At 45.1% G+C, this 20,587-nt stretch overlaps 1 protein-coding gene across 1 annotated transcript in view; it reads left to right on the top strand.

Annotated features, from left to right (window-relative positions):
* Nucleotides 1-20,587, top strand: part of LOC311103926 (caskin-2-like) — an 87,021-nt gene that overhangs the window by 43,707 nt on the left and 22,727 nt on the right. Inside the window, 3 exon segments of the mRNA XM_084145545.1 lie at nt 4,284-4,335; nt 14,660-14,757; nt 17,068-17,213. Of these exon segments, the coding sequence (XP_084001671.1) occupies nt 4,284-4,335; nt 14,660-14,757; nt 17,068-17,213 (296 nt within the window).

The raw sequence follows: 20,587 nt of genomic DNA, 5'->3' as shown, positions 1-20,587 counted from the left end.
GAGTCAAAGCAAAATAACATTGTCTTCAATAACTTTTTTTGACCAAATAGTTTTACAGTATAAAAAAATAATAATCTCTGGTTAAAGATTGAGTTTTGACGTCCGTTGGAATACTCAATTACTCATACTCATCCCTAGAATGTAGCAGGCTGTTACTGCAATTCCAGGTAAAAACTCAATAAAACGAGCCTCAAACATTATACATTTCAGCTGTTTCAAAAACATTGCTCTGCTATTACCATTTATACTGTAGGAGTGTTGGCTCAACGAGACAATTCTGTTTGCACTGCCCTGCTTCAAGGGGGGCAACTGTTTGGCGAGGTAGCGGTGGAGTCGTAGCAAGTACGCAAGTTTACAGTTGAGTAATATGTGTAGCGGACGGTATTTTTACGAAAAATGTAGTAGGTGTGAAGAGGCTCTAAGACGCTGCAGGTCCCGTCCCGTTCCTTCCTTAGCCAAACTACATGCAGCTTCCTGTGTTCCAGTGCCAGTCCTGTGAGAGCCTGAGGAGCACAGCAGAGCTGTGAAGTCGCTGGAATCCACCAGCCTGATTGTGGACCCGGGGTTTCCGGTGACACAATTGAGTCTTCAAATGGTGCGGTCGGATCAAACACTCTGTCTCAGATACTAAACAATCAGGCCTCCATAACGCGAGGGGAGGAAAGGGCTTTCTTCTGCCCTTTAATCATCCCAACAAGATGTTTCCTCGCTGATTAGCTGAATCCACCTAAGGGGCAGCTACCGAGGAGGAAGATGGCCAGCTGTTAAACCACTACTGTAGTAGATCTAATTTGTTACTATTTGAGTATAATATATCCTCAAAAACAATGAAAGATATGTGAACAGAGGGGTGAAGGGATGTATAATCATTTTGGCAGTGGTCCTCTTTATTTACTGGTTTATTGTACTCCTGAGTGGCGCAGTAGTCTAAGGCACTGCATCGCAGTGCTAACTGTGCCACTAGAGAGCCTGGTTCGAATCCAGGCTCTGTCGCAGCCGGCCGCGACCGGGAGACTCATGGGCGGCGCACAATTGGCCCAGCGTCGTCCAGGGTAGGGGAGGGAATGGCCGGCAGGGATGTAGCTCAGTTGATAGAGCATGGCGTTTGCAATGCCAGGGTTGTGGGTTCGATTCCCACGGGGGGCCAGTATAAAAAAATATATATATATGTGTTCACTAACTGTAAGTCGCCCTGGATAAGAGCGTCTGCTAAATGACTAAAATGTAAATGTAAATGTAATTGAGTGATGCCAGTCACAGTAACTCCTGTTATTGCAACAGGCGGATACCATAGTAGTGATTTTATTTTATTTTAGTGTTGGACCAAAACCAGCCATGCAGCCATTAAAAACCATACAAAACAGCCATATGGATTTACTCACAATTAATCTGGAAGATGTAGACGTGGCGTTTTTAAAAATGTCCTTTAAAGTTATCAGGGTTTCTTTATTGCAACTTAAAGCTTGAATCTCGGGCATGAAGTCATAAAAGGCAGGAATATGGTTGGATGGGACTGCTGGCGTTTTTCACAGAGCAGTTTTCGACAAGGCCTACTTTTGAAAGCTCTTTCTTCTATAACAGAGCTGTTCCTGCCTCACATTTTGGATGGATAATGGTGGCCTGGTCTCTGTTCTACACCACAATGAGTGCAGAAAGAAAATTATGACCTGAACTTTTGTATGTTTATTGCCTGGACTTAAGTGCAGTCATTTGAGCCCCAGAAACAAAATGGATTTCTGAGGCGTTGCCTGCTCTTTTATGGAAGAACATATAATCATAGTTTTGATACTCACAGTGGTTGTCTAATTTTAGTCTGAGATTTTACAACAGATTCTGTTTCTGCCAGTCGCACCAGAGGCACAGGCTGCGACTTGAATCCATGAACTTGTTCCAAGACAGAATTCTCAAATGTGCAGACTTTAGCAAAATCTCCCTTTTGCCCAGCATTCTTGCGGCACCAAACCTATGGTACGTTATACTTTCAGCTTAAATTAAAAAAAGATATGGAGTCCTCAAAACGTTGTAACCGAACAGGCAACGCTTTCCCCCCTCTCCATAAACTACCTTAAAAATAACTTTTAACAAATGTGCAGTAGATGAAAGCTTCAATGGGCAATTTGCTGCAATATTTAGCATCAGCGACTGGTTCCTGTAGTGAAGAGAAGGCCAGGCAGCCTGTGCTGTCAGTCACAAGAGAGGAGTTTGATGTCAGTGTGTGTTTGTTACACGGCCAGCAAAGTGTTCTGAAAACTTTTTTTGAGGGGGGATTGTGTTCCCATGACTTGACTGCGACAAGCAATGTTTAATACATCTAATTAATTATGGAATTGAGGGCATAATCAAAGAGCCACAGAGATCCCCAAGGTGAAACTGGCTGTGGAGCAGATATCTGGAATAGAAGCTCACTTCAAAGCACTTGTTTTGGGGCTGTTGAGGCTACCTTGGCCTTGCTCGCCTCCTGCTCAGACATAATGATCAGTAGTAAGACTGGGGCTGTCGCCATGTCTCCACACCGTGGGTGTTTCCAGTGTCTGGGACTTCTTTCCCACTCGGTTCTGTGTTAACCCCCTGTGGCCTGCCCTTTGACCTCGCTGAACTCATAGCAAACAGTGACCCTCACAGCGGCTGACCCACCTTCACAGACACCATGGGAGACTAGAACACAAGTGCAGACTCTATTTTATGACCAGCTGACATGGATGGAGCGCTGCCTCACAGACCTCTATTACTATTACAGCAGATGACAAAAGCTTAGTGTCTGACATTAAACTGTATGATGACTACTGTGTCTGCCGCTGGTTGGGATGATTCATAGTCTCAATGACCTTGCTGTGAAATGAGTGACTATTTTCAGCTCATGGACGATGACTGTGGCATCCCAATGACATGCTGATTGAATGCAGGGCATGAGCTGCATGACTCTACAAAGCACAGACTTTGTTTGGAATTCACAGAGTTGATAAGAATGCTCTCCTCCTTATCACATGCAACTGGTGAGTCTGTGCTTATGTTTGGAGAAATTGCTGTATGAAAGATGTCAAAGAGACCTGGGGTGTCAGCAGGGCCAGTGAGATACACAAGGGAACGACCCTGCCATTGGTCGATCACGTCTTGGGAGGGCAGTAGATGTCTCCATCAGTTTAGTTGACAGGTCTTGACGTTGCCCATAGCGACTGTAGTGACTATTGGCACATTTCCAATGAGGATTTACCCAGTGTTTTACCCAAAAGGCTCAGACTTTTCTTTTTCCATCTACGTGGGCCGGCACCCGTGTCTCACTAGGCCATGGCTCCGGCAGAACTGCTCTGACTTGGAGCCATGGTAAAGCCCTGGGTACTTTTCAGCTGGAATTTACATAGCAATGGCTAACTGTGAACTTTAACACCTTCTCACAAAGCAACAGTCTTCTTAAATGATGCATAGGTTGTTGATTCTGCTCGCCACACGTCTTTAGTGTCAAACTCCAGATGGAAACAGAATAACTAGAGCTTACATTAACATAAAACACTGGCAGCACCCTGGTGTGGTGGTAACTCCAGATGGAAAAGCACCATATGAGTCCCTGTGGGGGCGAGTGACAACATTGTTTCTTCCAAAGCTGCACTAGGCTGATGGAGAGGCATCTGTAGGAGAAGATCAAAGGACACAACAAGGTCTCCTCCCCTCCCTCTGTTCTCTGAACAGTGTATTGTCTCCTGACCTGGCCACAGAGGTCAGCCTGGGGTCAGAGGCTAATGAACTGCCTCTAGAGGAGAGAAAGGGATAGATCTATGAGGGACAGTTTGTTTGGGATAGTGGTCTCACTGGTTTGGGGCCTGGTGGGTGAGCTAGCTAGAGTCTCCACTCCACTGTCTGTCGCTCTCTCCTTAAACCCTGAACCCTGACCCATAGCCCTCCAATCAGGGTGAGTATCAGGACCAGGTTCTCTTAGTCCTGTGGCCTGCAGGTCTTCAGCCTCTCCAGAACCAGATGCTCTATAATCGTTTAGAATGACTGAGTTGGTTCCCACAGATGATCTTGTTGAACTTTGAGACGGTTTGAGCTCACAAGCAAAGACATGATCATGAGTGAACTAATAATTGTAAAACAATGCTCATCCACCAGATTTTGCACAACCAAAAAGCAAGCCAATCCAGTATAGTACTAGAAACCATGAACTGAACATGCAAGGCACTTCCCTCCAGGCTTAAGTGAATAGTTTCTAGGTTAACCAGTAGCACAGTGTTTATTCTAAAAATATCCTGAGCGTATGTTGATTTATTTTCTGTTTTGTGTTTTTGCAGAGTTGTTGGGCTCCACGAAGAGACTGAATGTCAACTACCAGGATGGAGATGGGTAAGTGTGTGATGATAATAACACTGTCCTAAAGAACTCAGACAGACAACCTCTGAAATAAAGGATGGCCTACCAATAAGCTGCTCTTTCTGTAAAACAGTATTTTCACTGTGTAGCTTCTAGATACAAGTGCTGGGATTTTAAATCTCAGTGCGTCTTGTTTTGGCTTGTGATAAACACTCTGCGTTAGTTTGCCTTGGGTTGAATCATGGCCTTCTGCTAAGTCAGCCAAAGCAGACTAACTGGTAATTGTGTCTGGAGGAGAAGCGGAGGTGTCACTGCTGAAAACGCTCATATAAATGTTGTTTTTACTACTGCTTCTTGCCCAAAAGCAGACACACCACAGTCTACTAACCCCCAAGTTACCCTGTCTGCCAGTGGAAATGCTGACTGTAAAAATGTTCCCTTCTCACTTATTAGCATAGGTCTAGTTTCTCCTCATCTATTGTTCTCTTTGTGGAGGGACTTGGATCCCATATGAAAGTTCTCACTTTCTCCGTTTCCTCAGTTTCTTCTCTTTTTCCCTTCTCACAGGGTGGTGTGTTTTCATCGCAGATATTTTTGTCGGCTGCTAGAGCCATACAAATTTTCACAATTGCTCTCAGTAGCTGACAGAATATCACATTGATAAAATTGATGAGATCCCTTGGTGCAGAATGGCTTTTTTAAAGAGTTGCTCAGCCCCCTGTAGAATATGAACTAGTCAAAAAGTAGATCATGCAAACTCTACAGTTAGACTCTCTGAGTTCAGATTGAGTCCATTAGGCTTAGAACACCTGAGATATCCAAATATAACTATCTCTTATAGCTCTGGATACTCCCAGTCTCCCAAATCCATCCAAACAGCCTTCCCCCTCTACAGACACGACTGGTGCCCCCTCATTCAGCCTAAATAAACAGAGTAACACAAGTGGAGAGAAGAGACAAGACAACAGTGGGAGACCTTTAGATAAGCCATGCCCCTGAGAGGGCTGTAAAATGGTCCAGAGAGCAAGACATTGGCACACCATATATCTGGCCCCAGGCCCCCCCAGGCCCCAGGCTCTGGCCATGGTTTACTGCTTGTTATGCATCTTCTCCAACCCCGTTGTCTCTCTTTGTCAGCTCTCAGGGGCCAGGGGGGGCCAGGGGGGGCAGGGGGTTCAGAGGCGGGGCCGGGGTCAGGGGTGGGGTTCGTCTGGCGTAGAGGGCGGGACTGTGACCGATTAGATAGGAGTGTTTACAAAAGCTGCCACACAACTCAATGCAGTGATGACAGCTACTGCATCCGGGAATTATACACTAGTGCACCAGAGAGGAAAAACGTGGCTGGAAACAGAGTTAGAGGCTTGATGATGATGATGATACACTACATGACCAAAAGTATGTGGACACCTGCTTGTCGAACATCTCATTCCAAAATCATGGGCATTAATATGGAGTTGGTCCCCCCTTTGCTGCTATAACAGCCTCCACTCTTCTGGGAAGGCTTTGCACTAGATGTTGGAAGATGACCTCGCTGAACTACGGGGACTTGCTTCCGTTCAGCCACAAGAGCATTAGTGAAGTCAGGCACTGATGTTGGGTGATTAGGCCTGGCTCGCAGTCTGCGTTCCAATTCATCCCAAAGGTGTTCGATTGGGTTGAGGTCAGGGCTCAACAGTGAGTGTTGCAACCGAGGACAGACGGTGCCACGTTGAAAGTCGCTGAGCTCTTCAGTAAGGCCATTCTACTGCCAATGTTTCTATGTAGATTGCATGGCTGTGTGCTCGATTTTATACACCTGTCAGCAACGGGTGTGGCTGAAATAGCAGAATCCACTAATTTGAAGGGGTGCACATACTTTTGTATATATTGTATAGTGTATGTGGGGCTCAACATTAGCATGTCGGAAGAGTGCTAATTTGTGCCTTGCTGTGTGTGGCTCAGGCTGTGTGTGTGTGTGTGTGCTGCTCGGTTCTAATGGCCCCCGTGGGGACATGGAATTTCAAGTGGAGGAAAAGGTATTGCATTATTCATCAGTGCTGTTGGCACTGCTTTGCTCTGTAGCATTAAACACAGACTATACTGCTGCAGGAATCCGATCCCTCATCTTGTCACTACAACTCAGTCTCATATCCTATAGCTTAGTCTAGCGCTCCATGTCTCCATTAGTAGACCGTACGGTATCATGTATATTGTAGGCTTTTTGTTTTTCTAGAACACTTTGTTGTTGTTGGGCAATCATGGAACACTTTCAGTCTGTCTTGGGTGAGGGTGGATATCACTGGGCTCTTTAGTATGTAATACTAGGAATGTTGTTCAGGTGAAGACCTGTATGAGAGGATGATGAAAGGTTCTTACTCATCCCCTACTGTAGGCGTGGACATGGTTGATATACAGTGCATTCGGAAAGTATTCAGACCCCTTGACTTTTTCCACATTTTGTTACGTTACAGCCTTATTCTAAATTTATTTTGTATTTTTTTATGCACAATACCCCATAATGACAAAGCAAAAACTGTTTAAAAAAAATCATTTTTGCAAATTTATTAAAAATAAAAAATGGAAATATCACATTTGCATAAGTATTTAGACCCTTTACTCAGTACTTTGTTGAAGCACCTTTGGAAGCGATTACAGCCTCGAGTCTTCTTGGGTATGACGCTACAAGTTTGGCACACCTGTATTTGGGGAGTTTCTCCCATTCTTCTCTGCAAATCCTCTCAAGCTCTGTCAGGTTGGATGGGGAGCGTTGCTACACAGCTATTTTCAATCGGGTTCAAGTCCGGGCTCTGGCTGGGCCACTCAAGGACATTCAGAGACTTGTCCCAAAGCCACTCCTGAGTTGTCTTGGCTATGTGCTTAGGGTCGTTCTCCTGTTGGAAGGTGAACCTTCGCCCCAGTCTGAGGTCCTGAGCGCTCTGGAGCAGGTTTTCATCAAGGATCTCTCTGTACTTTGCACCGTTCATCGTTGCCTCCAACCTGACAAGTCTCCCAGTCCCTGCTGCTGAAAAAACATCCCCACAGCATGATGCTGCCATCACCGTGCTTCACCGTAGGGATGGTGCCAGGTTTCCTCCAGATGTGACGCTTGGCATTCAGGCCAAAGAGTTCAATCTTGGTTTCATCAGATCAGAGAATCTTGTTTCTCATGGTCTGAGAGTCCTTTAGGTGCAAACTCCAAGCGGGCTGTTATGTGCCTTTTACTGAGGAGTGTCTTCCGTCTGGCCACTCTACCATAAAAGGCCTGATTGGTGGAGTGCTGCAGAGATGGTTGTCCTTCTGGAAGGTTCTCCCATCTCCACAGAGGAACACTAGAGCTCTGTCAGAGTGACCATCGGGTTCTTGGTCACCTCCCTGACAAAGCCCTTCTCCCCCGATTGCTCAGTTTGTCCGGGCGGCCAGCTCTAGGAAGAGTCTTGGTGGTTCCAAACGTCTTCCATTTAAGATTGATGGAGGTCACTGTGTTCTTGGGGACCTTCAATGCTGCAGAAATGTATTGGTACCCTTTCCCAGATCTGTGCCTCGACACAATCCTGTCTCGGAGCTCTACGGAAAATTCCTTCTGCCTCATGGCTTGGTTTTTGCTCAGACTTGCACTGTCAACTGTGGGACCTTATATAGACAGGTGTGTGCCTTTCCAAATCATGTCCAATCAATATAATTTACCACAGGTGGACTCCAATCAAGTTGTAGAAACATCTCAAGGATGATCAATGGGAACAGGATGCACCTGAGCTCAATTTCGAGTCTCATAGCAAAGGGTCTGAATACTTATGTAAATAAGGTGTTTCTGTTTTTTTTATTTGTAATACATTTGCAAACATTTCTAAAAACCTGTTTTCACTTTCTCATTTTGGGGTATTGTGTGTATTGTTTTATTTAATCAATTTTAGAATAAGGCTGTAACGTACCAAAATGTGAAAGAAGTCAAGGGGTCTGAATACTTTCCAACGGCACTGTACACTCAGTGGGCAGTTTATTAGGTTCACACATCTAGTACCGGGTTGGACCCCCCTTTACCTCCAGAACAGCCTGTTCAATTGGTATCAAGGGATCTAACATTCTCTACATCACTGCCACCACCCTGTACCTTTGACACCAGGCAGGATGGGGCCATGGACTCATACTGTTTATACTAAATCCGGACTGTGCCATCAGCATGACGCAACAGGAATCGGGATTCGTCGGACCAGGCAACGTTTTTCCACTCTTCAATTGTCCAGTGTTGGTGATCGCGTGCCCACTGGAGCCGCTTCTTCTTGTTTTTAGCTGATAGGAGTGGAACCCTCTGTGGTCATCTGTTGCAATAGCCCATCCGTGACGAGGACCGACGAGTTGTGCGTTTTGAGATGCCATTCTGCACACCACTGTTGTACTGCGCCGCTATTTGCCTGTTTGTGGCCCGCCTGTTGGCTTGCACGATTCTTGCCATTCTCCTTCGACCTCTCATCAACAAGCTGTTTTCGCCCACTGCCACTGAATGGATGTTTTTTGTTTGTCGCACCATTTTCTGTAAACCCTAGACACTGTCGTGTGTGAAAAGCCCAGGAGGCCAGCCGTTTCTGAGATACTGGAACCGGCGCGCCTAGGACCGACGATCGTACCACGCTCAAAGTCGCTTAGGTCACTCATTTTGCCCATTCAAACGTTCAATCGAACAGTAACTGAATGCCTCGTTGCCTGTCTGCCTGCTTTATATAGCAAGCGGCCACGTGACTCACTGTCTGTAGGAGCTAACCATTTTCGTGAGCGGGTGGTGTGCCTAATAAACTCAGCTCACACAACTGTGTTATTAAGGTGTGTGTGTCGTGAGAGTGTGTGCTTGGCACCCATTCATATCATTTCCATAGACTTTATTTTCCCTCTCTCCGTGTGTGTGTATGTGCGCAGGCGTGCATGAGAGAAATAGATCGTAGGCCTGTGAGTGTGTGTGTGTGTGTGTGTGTCAGAGAAAGGCATGCTGAACAAACACTGGTGCTGTAATATGTAAAAGGGTCTATTTTCTGCATCCCTGTGAGACAAATTAGTATTTGAGTCTCCGTTAACTTTTCCAGCTTTTGGTCTGTGTTTGGGGTGCAGTTTCCATGGAGAGCAGCACTGGAATGGCCTGGGCTGAATGGCTGTGCCAGTGTGTGGGGGACTGGCCTGTGTGCGTCCACAGAGGGCAGTACTGCCAGGACCCGTCAACACACCCCTGTCATCTGAAGCAATGGAGGGAAAGAACCAACCCTGGCAGGAGAGGACTATACACTACTAACTCTCCCTCTGAGAGCTGGACAGAAAGCCTGCTCTGTTTCCAAACTACCATAGAAGCTGACATCCATGCCATGTTAGAAGTGTATGTCAGCACAGCTCCCTGTGGGAGGAAGACGGTTGTGTGTGTGTTTGAAAGACTGCATATTTAAGAGATTGAAACAGCGTGCCTGAACCTGCGCTCGTAAAAACTCCCTGTAAATGTTCTCATTCAGACGGCCTGTACTGTCATACAAAATCCATTGACTGCTAAAAGGGACATGGGAAAGATTCCAAAGAAGACCTCACCATTGAAATGTAGCTAAAAGTGATGTCTTGGTTTCCATGTTTCTGAGCCATTTCATTTAGAGAGACATCAGCTATGACTCTACTACTATACTACACAGAGCTCTAAGGCCCACCTGCATTGATGCTGTCCCTTGATGACCATGGCCAGGTCACTGTTTGCTGAAACGATTAGCACACAGCCCAGACTGGAAGGAAGTTATTGGCCTCTGACCTCCCAGTCAGACAGCCAGTCATCCAGTCAGATACTAGACTGACCAGGTCACCTTGGGGAATGTGACACTATCAGCAGGAATGTCATTTGACAGGATGGTGATGTGGCTCTGAGAGGCTGTAACTCTCCCTCTCTCTCACTGTCCCTGGCCTGGCTGGGGAGCAGTGTGGAGTAGTGTGTGTTTGTGTGTGCGTCTTTGTGTGTGTGTGTGCACGTGTGTGTTTGCTTGCTTGTGTGTGAGCGTGTGTAAGTGTGTTTGTGTGAGCATGTGTGTCTGTCTGTGTGAGCCTGTGTGTGTGTCTTTGTGTCTTTGTGTGTATGCGTGAGTGCGTTTGTTTGAGGTGGGTGATATACTACATTTACATTTTAGTCATTTAGCAGACGCTCTTATCCAGAGCGACTTACACGAGCAATTAGGGTTAAGTGCCTTGCTTAAGGGCACATCGACAGATTTTTCACGTAGTCGGCTCAGGGATTAGAACCAGCGACCTTTCGGTTACTGGCACAACGCTCTTACCCACTAAGCTACATGCCGCTCTACTACCCCAGTGCATTCCAGTCTGCAGGGATGACAGCACTCCAACCCGGTACTGAGGGGCCTGATTGGAGACAGGTCAGACTCTCTCCATCTCCCTCCATAAATATCTCCCTCCTCTCTCATCCTTTCTTTATCTGTCTCTCCCTCTCTCTCTTTCTCTCATTGGAGTGATGAGCCAGAGCGATGAGGTCAGTGGTGTCCTTGTTCTCTTTGAGAGAGAGGGAGAGGGAGGGAGGGAGAGAGAGAGAGAGGGAGAGAGGGAGGGAGGGAGGGAGGGAGAGAGGGAGGGAGGGAGAGGGAGGGAGAGAGGGAGGGAGGGAGGGAGAGGGAGGGAGAGAGGGAGGGAGAGAGAGAGAGAGAGAGAGAGAGAGGGAGGGAGGGAGAGAGGGAGGGAGAGACCTGGGTGCTTTGAACACAGAACCTTTTCAAGGGCCTTTCTCTCTTCTGGACTCTCACGTCCTGCCAGGGGGAGAACAGGAAAGAGAATTGAAGGGAAGGACAGAGGAGGGATTGTGTACCTCCGGCCTCTCACCTCCCTCTCTCCCTCTTATGACGTCCCTGTTTCAAGGCTGGGCCCTGTGTAAAGCCCCTGGCCCCTGAGTGACTTAATACATCCCCACCCCGTGGCCCTAAATAGACCCTGCTGCATTAGGGTAGGGAACAGAGCTTTACCTCAGAGGATAGAGGCAGGATTCACTGGGTTAAGTGGCCCTAAGGCAGGCCTAATGAGACCAACGTCAAAGGGGTTTCATCTAGGTTTAGAGGGATCTCAACTGAAGGTTCATGAAAGAGAGTGTGTGTGTGTACGCTCTGCTTGGTGTGTGTGTGTACGCTCTGCTTGGTGTGTGACTCTCACAGAGGTGTGAAGTGTTTGCAGAAGCTCTTAGGAAATCAAGTGATTTGGGACGCGGTGCACGGTACACCGACACTTCTGTACTCGATACTACAAAATGAAAAACGGTTCGGTACTCAAATTTCCATCAAATGTGTCTCACATTTGGAAATTAACTAAATGTATTGAACTTATTAGAACATTTATTAATTCGTTTATCATTACCAATGAACAGAATGCATCAGTGATTCGTATTCCCTGCAATTTTCTGAAGAGGCAGCGACACAGGAATGCCCCTGTCTGTGTGCGGTGCGCTTATGTCTCACTTTGTGTAACCATTATGGATGTTAATGATAACAGTCTTCGGCTAGATGGAAAGCTTTTCCCAAAAACCTTCTCAATAAAAAGTTAACTACAAAGTAGCCTGTGCCTACCTGGCAGAATCATTATTATTTGCATCAATTCAGTGGCCAATTGTTTTGCGAACTCCATCACACATGTGCTACAGAAACACTACTAACCAAACAACAGTGCTAAGTGTGTGCACTTGAATTAAAGGGTATCTACACTAAAAAATGGAAATGTCTTAGATTTTTCCTAGACTTCAAAGGTCATCCCCTGATGTGGTTTAAGCATTGTACAATTTAGTTGTTTTTCTGTCTTTTAAAAAGCGTAATTTTTGCGAGCATAAACCTGAACAAACTGGGAAAAATCACATTCTACCTGCTTTTTTTGGCTTGGTATCGAGTATCGCGATACTAAACCTGGTATCGGTATCAAAGTAAAAATTATTGTATCGTGACAACACTTGTGCTCATCCCTAGTCTGGGCCCCAGCAGCTGGTTTTATTCATGCAAAATATCAATTTAATTCCCTGTATGTCTAGTCTCCCCTACTTCTGCTCTTTCTTCAGACTCTCTTTGTGTAAGGAAGCCATAGAGTACAGCTTACAGTAACTCCATTATAATATGCTGACATAATGGTAAGATCAGTCTATGATACTCTATTAAATTAATTAAGAAGCCTCCAGGTTAGCCATATTTAGTATCGCATTATCAAACTTGATACCTTTCTGTTTACGTTGTCATATGTCTAAGATACCTCAGTCTTTACATTAGGCCTTTGTCTTTACTCTGAGGTCCCTCTATAGACTTTGGACTGGAGCGAACTTGTTTCCTATCCACCAATAGACAGACATTGTTTATTTAGATTTTAGAAACAGTCCTGATAACTAGGCTGTTTGCACAGATGCTCCTCACACATACATTTTTAATGTCAGATTATTTTCTATCACCTCTCAGTCAGGCTGCTGGATTGTACAGATGGATTAGACTCTCTCATCCTCTACCTCTTCTATCTCTCTCTCCTTCCCCCCTCCCTCTCTCCCTCATTATATGCCATTACTCTGTTACTGTACCCAGACACAGCAGAACCCCCCAGCCTCCCTTCATAGTACACAACTCCCTCTGGTAGAGAGATAGGAAATGCTACATGCCCACTGAGGCACTACTTATTCCAAAACACCCTGTAGAGCTATAGTACAGACCGTCTCTCTATAGTACAGACTGTCTCTCTATAGTACAGACCGTCTCTCTATAGTACAGACCGTCTCTCTATAGTACAGACCGTCTCTCTATAGTACAGACCGTCTCTCAATAGTACAGACCATCTCTCTATAGTACAGACCGTCTCTCTATAGTACAGACCATCTCTCTATAGTACAGACCGTCTCTCTATAGTACAGACCATCTCTCTATAGTACAGACTGTATCTCTATAGTACAGACCGTCTCTCTATAGTACAGACCGTATCTCTATAGTACAGACCGTATCTCTATAGTACAGACCGTATCTCTAGTACAGACCCTCTCTATAGTACAGACCGTCTCTCTATAGTACAGACTGTCTCTCTATAGTACAGACCGTCTCTCTATAGTACAGACCGTCTCTCTTTAGTACATACCGTCTCTCTATAGTACAGACCGTCTCTCTATAGTACAGACTGTCTCTCTATAGTACAGACCGTCTCTCTATAGTACAGACCGTCTCTCTTTAGTACAGACCGTCTCTCTATAGTACAGACCGTCTCTCTATAGTACAGACTGTCTCTCTATAGTACAGACCGTATCTCTATAGTACAGACCGTCTCTCGTGTCTCTGGTCTGGTTATTTATGGTTAGGTGCTGTAACCACATGTACAGTATATTATGTTCTGACTGGCAGCTTCCTCCCTCTCTCCTTTCCATGTGGACGGTGGTGGCTGCAGGCTGTGGCTACGGCCTGGACCTGCGTGTGTGTGTGTGTGTCTGTGTGAGAGGGGAGATTTATATCTGTGGTGTTTGGACTCGACGGTGGTGCTGGAGGCAGGACTGTTACTCACCAGCCTAATGAGTTGAGTCCTTCTTCCCCGCTGAGCTGAGTCACCTCTGAAGGCCACACTGTGTGTTGGCATGCCCCGACACACACACACATCATGGCACTCATAAAACATGATGTGGGGATGGCAAATCCTCCCTCCCACAGTTTGGGGGCTTTTATTTTCTACCCCCTTTCTCCCCAAAACAGATAAAGCTGAACAACACCGAGAGAGAAGGGGAGGAGGGTGAGAGACTGTGTGGATGAGGATAGAGGGAGTCTGGTCTTGATTGAGCCAAAGCCTCCAGCTCCATTATCTTTCCTGTTATTCATGTCTCCTGGTGTCTAGTGAATCCTAGACTACTGGCTGGCTGGCTTCTACACTACAGTACAGGCCTGCCCAATAACACAGCCCTCAGCCCACAGCCCAGAGCAGGGTTCTGGCTGGGCCTGGCTTTGCTTTATGTTGTGGCCTCTTTCTACATATTGAAGATGTGTTTTCCATTCACTTTACGATCAGATCACATGCAGACTTTTAATTGAATCCTCACCAGTGAGAGGATGAGTGTGTGACTAACAGCCCAGGGCTGTGGTCTGTTATTGGCTGATGGAAGAGTACTGTCTCTCTCTCTCTGTGTCTGTCTGGGTGGGTGTCGGTGGTGGGTTGTTTACTGGTGAAAGACACAAGCAATGCCATTGGCCTCTAAGCATCCCCATTGCCAAACAATCCCAATGCCCTCTCCATTGTGTCTTTCACTCAACTATACTATGTCTGTACTGAACTATATCTCTCCAAACGTCACCTTCCCATCTCCTCTTCTCCATTGTCTTTGAGCCTCTGTACTATATCCCTCTGTCATCTTTCTGTGTGTTGTTGTCCTCAGGTTCTCAGCCCTCCACCATGCTGCTCTGACCGGAACTACAGACCTGCTGTCTGTGCTGCTGGAGGCTCAGGCCACTGTGGACATCAAGGACAGGAACGGTGAGACACACAGCACTATCTATCACCTGCTCTCAGATCAGCTAGCAAAACAGCTAACCACAGGCCTCAGTGAAAGACATAGCACTGCTCTCAGATCAGCTAGCAAAACAGCTAACCACAGGCCTCAGTGAAAGACATAGCACTATCACTGCTCTCAGATCAGCTAGCAAAACAGCTAACACAGGCCTCCGTGAGAGACAGAGCACTATCACTGCTCTCAGATCAGCTAGCAAAACAGCTAACACAGGTCTCAGTGAGATCATCTCAGTCAGCACAGATATTATCTCTGATGTTTTCTATCAGTGGCACACATTGTCTTGAGATTCCATGTTAGCTGGTACATCCAGATCTCAGACCAGTTAGCAACATGTGCCTCAGTACAAACAGACTCGCCTTTAATGAATATTATCTGTGATGTTTTTATTAGTGACTCACACATTGTTCTACAGTGCCTTGCAAAAGTATTCATCCCCCTTGGCGTTGTTCCTGTTTTTTTGCATTACAACCTGTAATTTAAATTGATTTTTATTTGGATTTCATGTAATGGACATTAGTCCAAATTGGTGAAGTGAAATAAAAAAATACAAATAATTGTTTCAAAAGATTCAAAAAATAAAATAATGGAAAAGTGGTGCGTGCATATGTATAAACCCCCTTTGCTATGAAGCCCCTTAATAAGATCTGGTGTAACCAATTACCTTCAGAAGTCACATAATTAGTTAAATAAAGTCCACCTGTGTGCAATCTAAGTGTCACATGATCTGTCACATGATCTCAGTATATATACACCTGTTCTGAAAGGCCCCAGAGTCGGCAACACCACTAAGCAAGGGGCACCACCAAGCAAGCGGCACCATGAAGACCAAGGAGCTCTCCAAATAGGTCAGGGACAAAGTTGTGGAGAAGTACCGATCAGGGTTGGGTTATAAAAAAATATCTGAAACTTTGAACATCCCACGGAGCACCATTTAAATCCATTATTAAAAAATTGAAAGAATATGGCACCACAACAAACCTGCCAAGAGAGGGCCGCCCACCAAAACTCACGGCTCAGGCAAGGAGGGCATTAATCCGAGAGGCAACAAAGAGACCAAAGATAACCCTGAAGGAGCTGCAAAGCTCCACAGCGGAGATTGGAGTATCTGTCCGTAGGACCACTTTTAGCCGTACACTCCACAGAGCTGGGCTTTACAGAAGAGTGGCCAGAAAAAAAGCCATTGCTTAAAGAAAAAAAGAAGCAAACACGTTTGGTGTTCGCCAAAAGGCATGTGGGAGACTCCCCAAACATATGGAAGAAGGTACTCTGGTCAGATGAGACTAAAATTGAGCTTTTTGGCCATCAAGGAAAACGCTATGTCTGGCGCAAACCCAACACCTCTCATCACCCCGAGAACATCATCCCCACAGTGAAGCATGGTGGTGGCTGCATCATGCTGTGGGGATGTTTTTCATCAGCAGGGACTGAGAAACTGGTCAGAATTGAAGGAATGATGGATGGCGCTAAATACAGGGAAATTCTTGAGGGAAACCTGTTTCAGTCTTCCAGAGATTTGAGACTGGGAGGGAGGTTCACTTTCCAGCAGGACAATGACCCTAAGCATACTGCTAAAGCAACACTTGAGTGGTTTAAGGGGAAACATTTAAATGTCAAAGCCCAGACCTCAATCCAATTGAGAATCTGTGGTATGACTTAAAGATTGCTGTACACCAGTGGAACCCATCCAACTTGAAGGAGCTGGAGCAGTTTTGCCTTGAAGAATGGGCAAAAATCCCAGTGGCTAGATGTGCCAAGCTTATAGAGACATACCACAAGAGACTTGCAGCTGTAATTGCTGCAAAAGGTGGCTCTACAAAGTATTGACTTTGGGGGGGTGAATAGTTATGCACGCTCAAGTTTTCTGTTTTTTTTGTCTTATTTCTTGTTTGTTTCACAAAAAAATATGTTTTGCATCTTCAAATTGGTAGGCATGTTATGTAAATCAAATTATACAAACCCCCCAAAAATCCATTTTAATTCCAGGTTGTAGGCAACAAAATAGGAAAAATGCCAAGGGGGGGTGAATACCTTTGCAAGCCACTCTATCTGTGGAACACATTGTCTTGTGATTCTACTGTATATCAGCTGGTACATTCTATTAGTTCCATCTGTGGCACACATTGTCTTGTGATTTAATATCAGCTTTCATATGGATAACCCAAAAATATCTACCGGTACTTCTGTCTGTCACTCACTGCCTGTCTGTCTCTATTGTGTGTGTTTATATGTGTACTGTATATGACCAGAGATGTCCTGTGTGCTGCCTCCTGCAGGTATGCGTCCGCTCCACTATGCAGCGTGGCAGGGCAAGGCTGACTCTGTTCTTACGCTGCTGAGGGCCGGAGCTGGAGTCAATGGGGTCTCACAGGATGGACACATCCCCCTGCACCTGGCCGCACAGTACGGACACTATGATGTGGTCAGTACACACACACAACACACAACACACAACACACACATACTGAGACAGACAGACAGACACACACACACACACACACACACACACACAACAGGCATGACACTACACACAGCAATCGTTATGCACTGTCAACAAATATCCCCATTCCGCTGGATTGGGTTTAATGTATGGTGTGTCTGTCCACAAGGCTTACACTGACACTGGGTTACTGTGGGTGACTTATCTGAGATTTAGATGTGTGTGGTCATGTTTGGTCAGTCCACTTAAGTCTTAAACAGTAAACAAAACTGTCAGCAAATCACAGCCATAGCCCCAAAACAGATGTGACATGGCAGGGATAGAGTAGGATGGGTGGTGTTTGGTGGTACAGGCATTTAAGGGATTGAGGGGGTACGGAGCAAGCAGGGAGAGGAGAGGGATGTTGGTGTGATTGGATTGGAGAGGGATAAAAGGGAGAGAGAAGCACGAGGCAGGATGAGGAGGATTGGATTTGTAGGGATTGAGGGGGTAATGATGGGGGGGGGGGGGGGGGGGATCCGGGGTGATCAGGTTTAGGGGGGATTAGGGACCTTGTCTTTGTTACCAACATCACCCCCCCTCACCTCACCCCCTGTAGTGCTGAGCGATAAGTGATAAGTGCTTTTTGAGGTCGGTTCAGTTTCGGTTCGATTATTTAAAAAATGTCATGGTTTTCGCTGTAACAACACAGAATAAAACAATTAATAAAAGTCCCATGATGGTAGTGACTGCCCATTACTGCTTATCATCTTTTAACCATCATTTATTCACATTACTTGAATAAAATATTTCAGATGTGTATATTTACATTTGTTTTATTTTATAACTTTATTATTTCATTCCAAGTCATCTCATCTCTATAGAACTGCTGCCTATGCTGTCTGACAAAATCACTATTTTAATAGTTCTTCAAAGTAAATAAGGCATACTGTTATGACTGCTGAATACCAACTATCAATCACTTAGATAATGTATTTTCAGGTAGAGAGACCTCACGCAACTGCTCTCTATCCCTCAATCGCGTGTTCTTCTGTCTCTTCTCTCCCTCTCTGTGTATGCACCACACAGACCGGACAAGGAGGCATGCAATGGATTATGGTCATTGTAGTTAATTACCAGGTTTTCTGCGCTAAACTATTTAGAATATTGGCCTGTTGGAAACTACAACTCCCTACTACATCGCACAGTTCGGCCTTGATCTGATTTATCTCTAGAGAAACTGCGCATTGAGCGCAAAGAAAAAAAACGAACGAAATGGAATTCAAATAATTGAACCGATGTTGGTCAATTAGTTGTTTCAAAACAGAAAAAGAACTGAAGTTTGGTTAATTGCTCAGCACTACCCCCCTGTCTTACCAGCAGGCCAGATGTGTAGAGTGATGTAAGGGGATGTTGTCACTGTCTAACAATACATCTACATGATGAAAGGACTGTGTGTGTAGGTATAGAGCTCTATAAGATGAAAGGACTGTGTGTGTAGGTATAGAGCTCTATAAGATGAAAGGACTGTGTGTGTAGGTATAGAGCTCTATAAGATGAAAGGACTGTGTGTGTAGGTATAGAGCTCTATAAGATGAAAGGACTGTGTGTGTAGGTATAGAGCTCTATAAGATGAAAGGACTGTGTGTGTAGGTATAGAGCTCTATAAGATGAAAGGACTGTGTGTGTAGGTATAGAGCTCTATAAGATGAAAGGACTGTGTGTGTAGGTATAGAGCTCTATAAGATGAAAGGACTGTGTGTGTAGGTATAGAGCTCTATAAGATGAAAGGACTGTGTGTGTAGGTATAGAGCTCTATAAGATGAAAGGACTGTGTGTGTAGGTATAGAGCTCTATAAGATGAAAGGACTGTGTGTGTAGGTATAGAGCTCTATAAGATGAAAGGACTGTGTGTGTAGGTATAGAGCTCTACATGATGAAAGGACTGTGTGTGTAGGTATAGAGCTCTATAAGATGAAAGGACTGTGTGTGTAGGTATAGAGCTCTATAAGATGAAAGGACTGTGTGTGTAGGTATAGAGCTCTACATGATGAAAGGACTGTGTGTGTAGGTATAGAGCTCTATAAGATGAAAGGACTGTGTGTGTAGGTATAGAGCTCTATAAGATGAAAGGACTGTGTGTGTAGGTATAGAGCTCTACATGATGAAAGGACTGTGTGTGTAGGTATAGAGCTCTATAAGATGAAAGGACTGTGTGTGTAGGTATAGAGCTCTACATGATGAAAGGACTGTGTGTGTAGGTATAGAGCTCTATAAGATGAAAGGACTGTGTGTGTAGGTATAGAGCTCTATAAGATGAAAGGACTGTGTGTGTAGGTATAGAGCTCTACATGATGAAAGGACTGTGTGTGTAGGTATAGAGCTCTATAAGATGAAAGGACTGTGTGTGTAGGTATAGAGCTCTATAAGATGAAAGGACTGTGTGTGTAGGTATAGAGCTCTATAAGATGAAAGGACTGTGTGTGTAGGTATAGAGCTCTATAAGATGAAAGGACTGTGTGTGTAGGTATAGAGCTCTATAAGATGAAAGGACTGTGTGTGTAGGTATAGAGCTCTATAAGATGAAAGGACTGTGTGTGTAGGTATAGAGCTCTATAAGATGAAAGGACTGTGTGTGTAGGTATAGAGCTCTATAAGATGAAAGGACTGTGTGTGTAGGTATAGAGCTCTATAAGATGAAAGGACTGTGTGTGTAGGTATAGAGCTCTATAAGATGAAAGGACTGTGTGTGTAGGTATAGAGCTCTATAAGATGAAAGGACTGTGTGTGTAGGTATAGAGCTCTATAAGATGAAAGGACTGTGTGTGTAGGTATAGAGCTCTATAAGATGAAAGGACTGTGTGTGTAGGTATAGAGCTCTATAAGATGAAAGGACTGTGTGTGTAGGTATAGAGCTCTATAAGATGAAAGGACTGTGTGTGTAGGTATAGAGCTCTATAAGACACCACTTGGGAAATAGATCAGGAACTAGCCTACAAACATTTTGTCATGATGTGTTTTTGTTATGCAACATGAATTGATTTGTAGGCCTTTAAGGACCACAGTTTGTGTGAAAAGCCTTTATCTCCACAGACCATAAAGTCCCATTTGATTGTAACAGCCTCCGGTCCTCTAGTTTACTCTGTATTCCCAGAGCAGAATGACTGTCTGTTTTCACCAAATACTATGTGTCCTTGGATACGGCAGGCAGCACCAGGTGCTGATAGAAACATCTGCCATCATCTCCCTAGCTATGTGTGTTGTAATACTATCTGCATGACCACATCCACATAACATAGCCTACACCCCTGATGGCCCCGGTGACAGTGTGTATGTGTATACGGTATTTGATCTTGGTTATGTGTGTAATGGTGTGT

The sequence above is a fragment of the Coregonus lavaretus genome, assembly GCF_964263955.1.
Source record: "Coregonus lavaretus genome assembly, chromosome: 28".
Classification (NCBI taxonomy): domain Eukaryota; kingdom Metazoa; phylum Chordata; class Actinopteri; order Salmoniformes; family Salmonidae; genus Coregonus; species Coregonus lavaretus.
Note: the sequence above shows the minus strand (reverse complement) of the source record. Positions and strands in the feature narration are given on the sequence as shown.